Source organism: Cryptomeria japonica, chromosome 11, assembly GCF_030272615.1.
Source record: "Cryptomeria japonica chromosome 11, Sugi_1.0, whole genome shotgun sequence".
NCBI lineage: Eukaryota > Viridiplantae > Streptophyta > Pinopsida > Cupressales > Cupressaceae > Cryptomeria > Cryptomeria japonica.
This window is the reverse complement of record NC_081415.1, coordinates 681,105,687-681,118,678: the sequence shown is the minus strand read 5'-3', so window position 1 is coordinate 681,118,678 and position 12,992 is coordinate 681,105,687. Positions and strand designations below refer to the sequence as shown.

The 12,992-nt window shown below is 39.9% G+C and overlaps 1 protein-coding gene across 4 annotated transcripts in view; it reads left to right on the top strand.

Moving 5' to 3' along the window:
* Positions 1-10,218, top strand: part of LOC131038107 (GDP-mannose transporter GONST1) — a 181,203-nt gene extending 170,985 nt beyond the window's left edge. For all 4 annotated transcript variants that reach the window (XM_057970416.2, XM_057970417.2, XM_057970418.2 and 1 more), the window contains 2 exons: positions 9,489-9,586; positions 9,836-10,218. In XM_057970416.2, coding sequence (XP_057826399.2) covers positions 9,489-9,586; positions 9,836-9,879 — 142 coding nt within the window. In that variant the 3' untranslated portion in view covers positions 9,880-10,218. The remainder of the gene's footprint in view (positions 1-9,488; positions 9,587-9,835) is intronic.
* The last annotated feature ends 2,774 nt before the right edge of the window (positions 10,219-12,992 follow it).

The following is a 12,992-nucleotide window of genomic DNA, read 5'->3' as shown; positions in this document are numbered from 1 at the left end:
ACCAGGAGGCTGCATCATGTAGACTTCTTTCTGCAATTCACCATTGAGGAAGGCACTCTTCACGTCCATCTGATGGACTTTCCAACCATACTGAGCTGCAATGGCGAGAAGAAGACGAATAGTACTCATCTTAGCAGTAGGAGCAAAAGTCTCCTCATAGTCAATGCCTTCTTGTTGTGTGAATCCTCGAGCAACTAATCTGGCCTTATATTTATCTAAGGTACCATCTGCATGATACTTGACCTTGTATACCCATTTACAGCTAATGGGTTTCTTCCCTGGAGGAAGATCTGAAAGAACCCAGGTGTGATTCTTCTGAAGACTTTGGAACTCAGCATCCATTGCCTGTTCCCACTCTGGAATCCCTTTGGCCTCTGCATATGTTTGAGGCTCATAGATACTATGGATGTTAGCCATAAGAGCAAAATTAACTGTGTTTTGTTGTTTGCCCTTATTTCTAGAAGCTCTACCCTCAATGAGCTCATCAGGACGAAGATCACTGATGGTCTTAGCCCACCATTTAGGTCGAAGAGTAGATGTGCCAACATCAAGAGCAGGAGGAAGCGGATCAGGATCAGGAGGAGGAGGAAGATGAGCATCTTCCGGAGGAAACTCAGGTAGTGCATCATCAAATACGGAATCTGCATCATCCCTCCCATCAGGTGAACCGAATGGAAGACAGATACCTAAGTCAGAAGCCTTCAAAGGCTGATCCTTAGAATGCTGCTGAGACGAGGAAAGCTGAAATGGTCCTCGTTCTTCATCAAAGACAACATCACGACTGAAGATAAGACAATCAGAGTCTACATCAATCAGTCGGTAAGCCTTATGGTTGTCACTATACCCTGTAAACATGAGCTTCTGACTCTTGGAGTCCAACTTAGTGTGCTTGGCATCAGGAATCCACACATAAGCTAAAGAGCCAAAAACTTTCAAATGGCTGATCCGAGGTTTGCGACCAGACCATGCTTCCTCAGGAGTCTTATTTTTAACAGCATGAGTGGGTGACCTATTAAGAAGATAGACTACTGTGAACACTGCTTCTGCCCAATATTTCTTAGGCACGTTTCTATGTTCCATCATAGACCTAGCCATTCCTATAATGGTGCAGTTACGACATTCTACAACGCCGTTTTGCTGAGGGGTGTATGGTGTGGTTAACTGACGTTTGATGCCATGTGTATCACAGAAAGTAGAGAAAGCAGAAGAACAAAACTCCCCCCCATTATTAGACCTAAGAGTAATAATAGAAGAACTAGACTCTTTTTCTATTAAGGCCTTAAATTTCTGAAATACAGTAAACACATATGATTTGTGCTTAAGGAAATACACCCACATTTTACGACTGAAATCATCAACAAAAAGAAAGAACTACCTGCACCCAGTAACAAAAGTAGTATTCATAGGACCACATACATCAACGTGGACCAGTTGCAGTACCTTAGAGGCTCGCCATGAGTCACCATCCTTGAATGGTGTCCGGTGTTGTTTCCCAGCCTAGGAAGCTTCACAAACGCGATGATTCTGAGTCTGAATATTAGGGAGACCATGTACTAAGTCTTCCCGAACAAGTTGTGCAAGATAGTGAATGTTCAGGTGACCATATCACTGATGCCAGAGACTGCTGATAGATGAAGATTTAGCTGCGAAGGCATGCTCAAGAGAATCACCTGTATCCACAAGTCTATATAGACCATGATCCTCAATGCCAACAACTACAGTAGTGCTAGAAGCACTATCAACAATCGAGCACTTATGTGTACTGAAAATGACATCCAGCTGAGGAGAATGCCGCATAATCTGACTGACAGAAAGGAGGTTAAGTTCCATACCAGGAACATAGTACACATTGAGGAATATGAGATTCCTCTCTCCAGACTGTATTTGAACGTTGCCCTTGCCGACAACAGTGTACTCTTCACCACCTCCAAAAATAACTGAATCAGTGTAGGGGGAGAACTCAACAAACCAGTCACGCCTATGAGTGAAATGACGAGAAGCACCAGAATCAATGTACCAGGCAGAAGACTTCACATGATCTGCAGGTCTTTTAGCCATGAAGGCATAAAAGGTAGATTCTTTCTGCTCTGTTACGGCAATCTTTGATCATATGACCAAATTTGTGACAGTAATTGCATTGCACCTTCTTTTTCTTGAAACCATCCTGAGATTGAGAAGAGCCCTTCTGCTGAAAGGATTGGGATGACAGGGATTTGCCTTTATCCTTGTGAAAGGATTTGGCAGCAAAGGCATGTTCTGAAGAGGCTGAAGTAGCACCGCTACCAAACTGTTGTTTCCAACAATCCTGTTGCAGAAGTTTGGTGCATAACTCTGGAAATTTCAGATCAACATTAGTAGAAGTAATGTTGAGAGTCTCTATAAAGTGCTCATACGGTTTTGGTAGACTTTTCAGAGTAATGACTACCATATCCTCTTCCTCCATGTGCCGACCAATAGCTTCGAGCTGATCTCGAATGCCCTTAATCTTTGTAAGATGCTCCTGTAAGGACATGCATTCATCCATCATAATGGAGAACAGTTGATTCTTCAGAAAAAAGGCTCGACTCTTGTCGGACGTCTCATGCAACTCCTTCAGATGCTTCCAGATATCTGCAGCTGACTTGCCGGAAGGAATCTGAGGTAGCTGGTCATCTGTAATAGAGAACTTGAGAAGCATAACAGCGTCTTGATTACGGTCATCAAACTTGTCCTGGTCAGCTCCAGGTGTTTGAGGACGGGACTCCGTGCCCAAAACAAGATTATCCAGGCAGCGATATTCAAAAATAGTCAGCATGTGCTGCTTCCAAGTGTTATAATTTGTCCCATTAAATCGTTGACTGCCTTCCAACATCAAGTTGGTCAATGACACCATCTTACACGTTTCCCAATGCACGAAAAATGAAAAAAACTGAGAAGAGGCACTGGCACGGAATTCACAATTTTTGAATCCCATTGCAGAAACAGAGGCAAATGCAGGTACAGACTTCAAAAAAATGAAGTACGGTTGGCACGAATTTCAAGAAAAAAAATTCCAGCTGACCCAAAAAAATCCGAAGACAACCCAGAAATCCTTGTGAAAAACCCAGAAGGAATTTGTTGTCGGAATCTGGATCCGCTGGCTCGAAAATCGAGGCACCCAAAAAATTTTGACGATGACCCAGTTGAGATCTCGAAAAACCCACCACAAATCTGTGCTCAGAAAAAAATTTCGACTAAATCTGGAGGGTCAAAACCCTAGCCGAAAATGCAGATTTCCGTCCAAAAATGGCAGAAAAAAATCTACAGTCGGGAAAAAAACACATCGCGTGGTTGTGCAAAATGTAGGAGAGACGGGTCGCTAGAGAGGGCAGAAAATAGTGAGAAAACCCTAGTAGTTGCAGCCAAAACGAACTGCCAAAGTAGCAATTTCGAATAAACAAATAAATTTTTCAAAAAATTGTTAAAAATTCGTCATTTTTAATTGAAAAATTATTTTCGAAAATAACTTGGCTCTGATACCATATTACGCAAGTAATTGGTAAAAAATTGGATGATATTAACAATGAGCAAACGCTCAATAAATAGGATTACAAAGAATTACAAGAGGGCAAGTTTCTAAAAAGAAACTGCCAATAAGATCGAGCAAGATCTTATTAAGATATTTACACCAAGTTTACAATATTGAGCATTAATAATAAAATAATAAAGTATTATTCTAATATGGATGTTACTAGAACGTGGAATTTCACCGGCCCTTGATTTTGAAAAAAGAAAAAAGGATAAGGGTTGGAACAGGATCTATTTCTAACACTAAGAACGTAAAAGCAATGAATGACCTTTGATGAAATTCTAACTAAGTCTTGCTTTGACATCCTAGGATCATCTCCACAAGATTAGTGCAATCTTCTAAGGAAAGATTTATGATGTTCAGATCACCGCTACAAGCATAGACACCATCAAGTTGATGCATATCAATGAAGAAGCAATGATTGAAGTTAAGCTTAAGCTGAATGATTCCATTTGACTACACAAGGCAAGTTTGCAATCAAAGACATATTCATACGTGGTAATTCCATGCAGACCCGTACGGACAAAGGTGTCAAACAAGCTACACAAATCCGTACGGCCACGAACCTAGGCTTTTTTAGTACGGAACAATTCCGTACAGTTCTGTACCGACACAAACTCCAGGGAAAAGGAAAAGACCGTACGATTCATTGGTGTAGGAAAAAAACCGTATGATTCATTGGTATAGGCAAAAAGATTGTATGATAGCAAACTGGTCCATCTGCAGGGAAAGAGAAAGGTCCGTATGGGTTCTGAAGATGTTTTGATTACAGGTGCATATTCTGTACACCATCTCATCAAGGAAAGAAGTCGAAATTTGCACACGCCGTACACACTAAGGCAGCCGTACAACCATACCAGAATTGGCGAACAAGACAATTATGGCACTGGGAACGGTTAGCATTTGAACCCCAGGCAGGAAACAAAATTCAGTCGATGGAGCAGGCAACTGGTAGGTTGAAGAAATTAGATTGGCGAAGGAGGCTACAGGAATCCCAGAGAGAACAACACGGAAAGGATTCAATGGGTGATCAGCAGGATGCAAGTCGGGGGAAGGCCGTGGTGCAGGTTGCACGCATGCACAAAGTCACGCCAGACACTGTGACGTTTGAGGGACTAGCTGGCAGTACGTGTAGACAATGGTGGGAAACGGTCCTAACCCCAGCCGACATTGAGGTCAAAGTAGCCCTTGCCAAAGCACGTGTCCATGACGTAGTACAAATGCCTATCTTTTCTATTAAGGAATTTGAACCATGCTTGCGCACTATGATCAAAACCTATGATCCAGAGTTGCGTACGTCGTCATTTAAGTTTCAGCATACAGATATCATAGTTTCTTTCAATCCGGATGATTTCGAGAGGGTTTTTGGCATCCTGGATAAAGGGAGAAAGATTGACAAAAATGCAACGAAGATGTCCCAAGAACGGAAAACGCAATTGTTAAAAGAAATGTGCCGGGATGACTTGACGACAGTCGATTGGGCAAGGATTCTAGCACTGCAAGGCAGAGGTTTAAAGAAAACATTTCTGAAACCTGGCATCTAGCAGTGCTTGCTGGATTTGCTATAGAGTTGACTAACTGGCGCAAGTAGGGCGTCAGATGCAGTGGTAGCTATGATTGCACTGATGCAGGGCTTGAAGAAAGGTACAGTATATGATTGGGCGAGCTTGTTATCGGATAGAGCCCACGATTTCTTGATGCTGAAGCACAAAGTTTTTTACATGTCGTACCATGCCATCGGGTTGTTTTTGGACTCCGTACGACCAGCCAATCTGAGAGGGTGGCGACCACGAAACTGCATTGATTCCTTACAGCCAGCTATTTTCTATTGGACAGAGTTGGATGCACTCATGATTGGTGGAGAGGGTCAGACTAGCAGGAAGAGAAGAAGGCAGGTCCCAATGGTGGTGTCGACCAGTGACACCGATTCAGGACAGGCAGAGAGTAGTGCAGACGAGAGTGTAGGAGACATTGAGGTGTTCCAGAGGGGACACTACTTTTCGACTCTCGGAGCTGGCCGAAGTAGAGGTGGCGACAGGGACCCCTGGTACGGAAGAGGGCGATTGTGCAGTGTCTTTTGGCCAGGTACCATGTGGAACCCGCGGGTTGCCAGTAGGGGGTGTGGCACGACCTCCAGGAGAGGGGGTTCGGGCAGGGCAGTTGTTATTTGCACCAGCATTCCTGCACGTGGACGGGGAATTGACACCACTTTCCTCGTCTGGGGTGACGACGAGAGTCCTTCCTGGGGTGGCCATTCCAGCATTCGAGCAGATGCATCCTTGTCCTATAATGCAGACACCTGCGGTGACCACCACTTCTGGTATTCCAGTACGCTCACCTGTCACGGAATAGGAAATAGGGACGGAAGGCATGGGGCAGGCAAAGGACAGTGGGGAAGCAGTGGAGGACACAGACATATGGTTGAACCGGTATGCCGCCCCACCCATAGTTTCGGTAGGGCCACCACCTGCTACACCTCACCATCCTACACAAGCTGAGGTAGTTGATTTGGGGGAGCATCCTACGCAGGTAGAGGTAGTCGAGTTGGTGGAGCAACCTGCAGAGCTGGTTTTGCCCACTAGTGGCAAGGAGGAGATACCTTCACAGATGGGCCTTCAAGACGGAGGTGTAGGGAGGACCCAGCCTATTCCCGTAGCACAATTTTTTGTTGAGATGGAGGGGGCAGTTCAGCGGTTGGTAGCCTCCACAGTTGAGGAATCCATTGTTCAGCCAACCTTGGAGAGCCTATGTGAGTTTGCTACTACGAGGGTAGGAGAGGCATTCCAAAGGTGCTTTGAGGCACGAGGATGGCCGACCATAGACCTACCTGAGATGAGCGCAGAGTGGCAGTGTCAGGAGGTGGCTGGAGAGTGTCGAGTGCAGACTTTGGTGAGACAGATTGAGCAGGCTATGCGGGATGGCTATTACCGACTCCGGAGGCTCAGGTCCAGGCAGATAGAGCTGCAGAGCTGGCCACTCGCATCCCGTCGTTGGAGACGGAGTTGGCCCAGCAATAGGCTCGAGCTGGACGTGCAGAGGAGGTGCTAGACATGGTGAAGAGAGAATTGAGCTCTGTGAGAGTAGCACTAGCGGCTGAGTCAGAGATGAAGACCACAGCAGAGACCCGCATTACCAGCCTTGCGGCAGAGTTGGAGGCGAAGCAAAAGGAGCTCATGGAGGCTGTATTCAGGGTGAAGCGGTCACGGGAGCACCAGTTGGTGGCCGAGCGGGACCTTGCTTATCGAACTGATCAGGTGATGTAGTTGCGGGCGCAGTTGAGTTCAATATCAATGACCCCTTCTTCTTCAAGGATGCCCTCTTGCCCTCCCTAGTGATTTGTTGTTTTGGGTTTCAGTTTTGTTTGTACATCATTCCCATTTTGGTTGTTTGTCGTCCGGAGACGACATTTCTTTTTGGGAGGGATGATGTTGTCGGGTAATTAAGCATTAAGGTAAATTGTGTTAGCATCGGCAGTTAACCCGTCGGTTGTCGGCAGTTGGCACCGAGTAACTGACCGACTCCTTTATATTGTATCTGTTTCCAGTCTTTGGACATGCTATTGTAGTCGAACATATTGCTATCATTGCATGTACTGGCTTATTATGAATCAATAGAACACTTGTGAGTTCCATATATTTTGTGTACTTCTGTCATTTATGCAATGTCTTAACCTGACACCCTACGGGGAAAACATACCTCATTTTTTTGTTTCTCTACTTACCTAACACTGTTTATTGTTATCCTTTTCCTTGTCTCCATCATCTTCAATACCAAACCTTTTGGCTACAACTCACAATAGGACTTTTGTGGATGATTTTTCGTAAGTCATTTGGGCTTCTTGTTGAGCTAATTGCTCTTGTTGCTGGGTTACCCACTTATAGTGCTTCATCATTTGTTCCATATGACTCTGCGACTGAGACTCTTGCACTGTCACCCATTCTCACTTCTTGGTTCCACCTTCATGTTCCAATCTTGGATTGCTTTGGACTAGCTCTTGTCCTCATGAAGACCTTGGTACTGTCAGACAAGTGTCCACTCAATCCCAAATTTTAGTTAACTTGGCTTTGATACCAAAATGATTCGTGATTTTGCCAAACACTTGGCTAGGAAACAACTTATCACCAAAAGTGTCTCCTGTTTTAACTAGAACTATCTAATTGCCTTTGAAAGCTTCTTAGTATGTGCATTCAACTGGAAAAATGAACAAAACATCACACACAAAGTGACAGCATTCAGTTTTACCTTGGAAATCTCCATTAGTGGAGGGAAAACCAGCTCAGTAGGTGCGATACCATATATATCTGATTGTATCAATCTGAAAAAAAATACGCAGAGAGGATTGCAATGCTATGACTATCCTTGTTTTCTGTTTGTTCTCCTTCAATCTGGAATTGAATTCTTCTCATTGTTTTGCTGGATCCTGTTTACTCGGGTAGGATTATGCTACTTATATACTGAGTAAATGGAAATGTAGCTACAAAACATAGAATATCAAAATACAGAAATACCAAGTACAATATAACTTCAAAAAGATAGAGCATTTATTCCAACATGCAATGTGTACATGACAATGATAACAGGTCCCAAAACACACAAAAAGAGAACATAAATAGTAGTCCACGGTTGGTTAAAACTTAAGATTACCAACCATCAGGAACTGTCAAGTAACAAATACTTGTCAGGGACAATAAACACAATTACATAACAGACAACTAACTTCTACACATTATGCCTTCGGCTACCAATATTTATTTATAAACAAACTCACACATTCTGCCGACTACAGATGCATACAAACATTTCCAACCTCCTAGAATCTGTATATGGTCTTGCTCAAATTTAATGAACTTTTGGAAAGGTCCTCCCATGCAGTGGAAGCTTACCATAGGAATATGAAGCACCAAAAGCCATGACTGTTCATTTCCTCTGCTGTCTGTTTGATATGTGGTGAAGTTGCTGCTTTCAACAAAAAGTACTGCCAGAGTGGTTAGAAGAACATTCTGGTGGTGTCAAAAATGGCAGCAGTCAAATTCGCACTGCCAGTTGCAGGACTGCTGCTTATTGGACAGAACCTGCCTCCTGATGACAACCACTGGTCTTGACTGTTGTAAAATGGCAAGTACTTACAGTTTTAAAATTTTGAAAAAAGATCCTAATTCATGTCCCTGACTTCTTCTGGATCCTTTATGAATCACCACTGCTCATCAACATCAATTGGTGTACAATGTGCCTCAAATGGATTCGAAAGGTTTTAATTGACATTGTTATTTTCTGAATGATTAGAGCAAGTCCATGAGGTGCCACAAGGTTTTCACGACTATTATTTACTTTTTAGTAGACTTTACAAATGACTTGTTTAGTTGGTTCCATGATTGTATTGAACATTATAAAATTTTGTAAAAAATGCCATTTAATCCTGAAAATCTAGAGTTCTTGCAACTCAATTGAAATAATTTGGTGATTATTTCTGAAGTCTACATTCATTCCAGATGCCCTTTCGTATTAAATGTTAATTTATCAGTAGGGGATTCCAATTTCTACTCAATCTGCATTGACTCCAAAGTATGGAAAAATTTAACAAAAATTAACTGAAAAAATGAATACTGGTTACATATCCTTCACAAATCATTATACACAAATATATGTAGAAAATGATTTGCAAGCACTAAATTTTAGTTTGGTAGCTTCTTTGTTTGTATTCTGTATTCATCCACAGTTGCACATATTTTATAGAATCTAATGCATGTTTTCAAATGACAAGGCCTTCACATTTTTTAATGGCCATTAACTTGGATCCGCTGCCTCCTGGTCTACCATGATAGTACTTGAATCTGCCTTTTTTCTCTTGAAGAGATTAGAGACAGGAAATGATGACAAAATTCTTTTCTTACCATCAAATTATTTATTTATGTTTTTGATCACTTGATGGCTTTTTGTGCAGTCTGGTAGGTTCACTGAATAAGATTCCTTTATCCATAGCTGGAATCTTGCTGTTCAAAGTGCCAACAAGCATGGAAAACTTTTTGAGCATACTATTTGGTAAATGCATGGAAACTCTCTTGATCTCATTTATGATTTATCTTCTTTTTTTTTAGGTGTAAGGAATCATGTTCCTGCTCATATTTGCATTTTGTGCCTACAAATTCTTCATTGAGTTTTGATCTTGGTTTATCTTCCTAATTGTTTGCTTTTGCTCTCATTTTTATTTACAAGGTTAACCATTCCATGTGCATATGATATTGTCATGTGTTGGCATTGCTAAAGCCTTTTATTGATATGCTTTTACAGGTCTGTTTGCTGGGGTATTGTTTGCAAAAGCCAAGATGTCTTGATCACACCCTTGCAAATTGAATTCGTGCATTCTTATCTCACAAAGAATTTGCAAAGAATTGAGTCAAATTTTTATCGTTTTAACATTTTTGGCTTGTGAGGTGTGGGGCTGTAATGTTAATCCATGCTTATTGGGATGGCAAGTTGAAAGCTTAGGTTTTCAACAACCATCTGTTTGGTTTTGATAGGCAAGAAATTTTAGATGAAAAACGGAGTTATTTATTTATTATTTATTGCAAGCATTCATAGCAACCATTTTTCTTCACAGAAGATGTATTGTTTATAACATTTTTATTATCATTAAAAACTGAAATGGCGCGGGAGGACTTTCATTCCATGAATAGGTTGTATATATTTGGCATGCTAATTGTCTGTCTATAATAGGATGTTTAGCTGTAGAAGCAATTACAATACACATTTTTTTAGGTGTATCCGATATTTTAAATTAATATTGCTGTGTATAAAAATCATAATTGTTTAATCATAAAACTAAATTTTTAATGACTCAAGAAGGTCCTATTCCTTATTGGATTCCTAAATAATGGAAACAAATAAGAAATGATAAAATTACCCAATATCTTGGCATCTTATTCGGTATGGAGTTAACACTATTTATTATGTGGAATTGGTTCTTGAATAGGACCCAGTGTAAAGTTAGATGTATCCGACAAAAATATAAAGTTGCGAAGTGTCTAAAGGTTCAACATGCCAGTTTACCAAATTGTTTTATGTGGACCTTATGATGGCACCAGAGATTTGTCTCCATTATTTTATAACTATCTTCTATGCACACGTATGACAAATGTTTGACCGTAAGTAAGCAATATTTGCTTGCGCAAAGAAGAAATAAAAGTATCAGAAACGAACCTACCATAGCCCTAGCTAGGTCAGTGTTAACTCGTTTATTCATTACTTAATTGCCAAGTATAAATGACCTTCTCAATAAGATTTTCAGTGATTAAGATGTCACTACAATAGGTTAATTGCTTCGAGGCCGGAGGAAACCCAATGGATGGCCCCATTTAAATAGTTTTGATAAGGTTTATGGAGGACAGAGGTTAAGATATTTAGATTGTAATTGAATAAGAATAGTAGAGAAAACAACTGGCAACCTATGTAGAAATGTAATAGCAAAATTGTATTATGCAATATTTATGAAAACAAATGTGTGATGTATATCTCTGGACAATTTCCCTATTCTTGTCTAACTATAAAGAATGATAATGTTGATGAGCACACTAGTATACCAAGAGGGGGGTGGGGAGGGGGTTAATCAATTTAACAACAAACTTTTACTTTTCGATTTAGTACAATAAGCATATAACTTAATCTCATAAACATATCCACTGCACTTTATCATTCACATAAGATCTAACTATCATGCAACACAAAAAGAACACAAGGGATACGTGAAAACCTTTACGCAAAAAAAAACATGGCAAATTACTTGCTTATATGATAAGCTCTTAGAAATTTTGTAGGTTCCAACCTACTAGAGGCATCAACCTCTGATTCAATTTGTGAGCACTTGCCCGCCAAGACACCAACCCCTCATTAACCTAGAGGCACCAACGCTTAATTCAAATTGTCTCCATAAGAAATATGATTCTCTTCAATTTACTTAATTCAAATCTGTCATAAACTAATCATAAAACTCTCACATTGTGATCACAATCTTCTCTTGACAATTTGCTGTAAATTCTTCACAAGTCTGCTCATGTTTCTCTCTAATTCTGTAAAAAAAATTCCCTTTGATTCTACTCATAGATCTCTTATTCCACATACTCTCTTTTACTCAAATCTGCCTTTTATAATTTATTCATTTAAATTTTGCCTCAAAGCTATATATTCTTTTTCACACCAAATCGATGTTGGTGTATTAATGATATTATTTTTTTAAAACACAGTTACACACTTTTTACACACAATTTTCTCTTATTTTATACCCCATTGTATGTCTTTTAAGAATGGAGATGACATTTCAATAAGGAGGCGACTTTATGAAGAGACAACCTTTCAAAGGTTATGCCTTTCAAATTAGTCATAATTTTCTCTAAACAGATCACACCTTTCATCAATTACTGTTTCAAATCGCACCATTTTATAAACACTAATCGTTTCACTTTAACTGATAAAGCATTTTAATGGATCACACCTTTGTCATAAAGTAAACTTCTTTTCTTCTTTGAATAAGACAAATTGAATTAACTATTCGCTGATGTTATTAATCCATTCAAGTCTCATAAAGGAAATCACTGCTGTTGATAAAGAAGTCGTCCACGCATGAAGTCGGCAATATAAAGAACACTAGTCACTGTCTTAAATCACTGCATATCAATAATGAATTACTGTATACAATCGCTACTTTTTAACATCGGCCAGCATGATAATTATATTTGTTTTGCTGTTACATTTCAACCGCTTCATCACTTAATTGAATCTCTTCTTTGTCATTGCTTTTTTATACCCCCATTAATGTTATAAATATAAACATAAGACATTAACAAATTTGCAAGTTGGCTGACATATAAACCATCAAAGTCTTCTATAATCTCTTATCAATGGCCCATGATGAAGTCGGCCATCCTATAAAAGGAACACCCCAATGATGAAGTCGACCATATGAAGATCGCTGCACATTTCAAGAAATATAAACTGTTGTGTATTATGGATCAATAAGACATATTGTTGTCATCAATGAGACATATAAACTCTTTTGTATGAAAGTCTTCTATTATCTTAATTGTTGCCATCAATGAGCTCCATACTAAGATCTTTGTTCATCCCTACTTTTAATAATAAAGATCATGGTTTTTAATAAAACCAATGCCTTAGCCATTGTGCATTATCTTCACTATTGTTTGTTGTTCATTATATATGTAATATATTGCTGCTTTAATCAAACATTGTTCTGTGCTTTACTTCAGTCCATCACTTAGATTGATGCTTCATTCTAAGAGTTGTATTTCCTTCATGAGTTATTACTTGCAAATATATCTATCATGATTTCTTTGACATCAATGATATTACTTATGACATTGTTCTTGTTTATGTATCTTGATGTTAATTACAATATTTCAACTGTCTTACTCATATACATTCTCACCTTTTATAA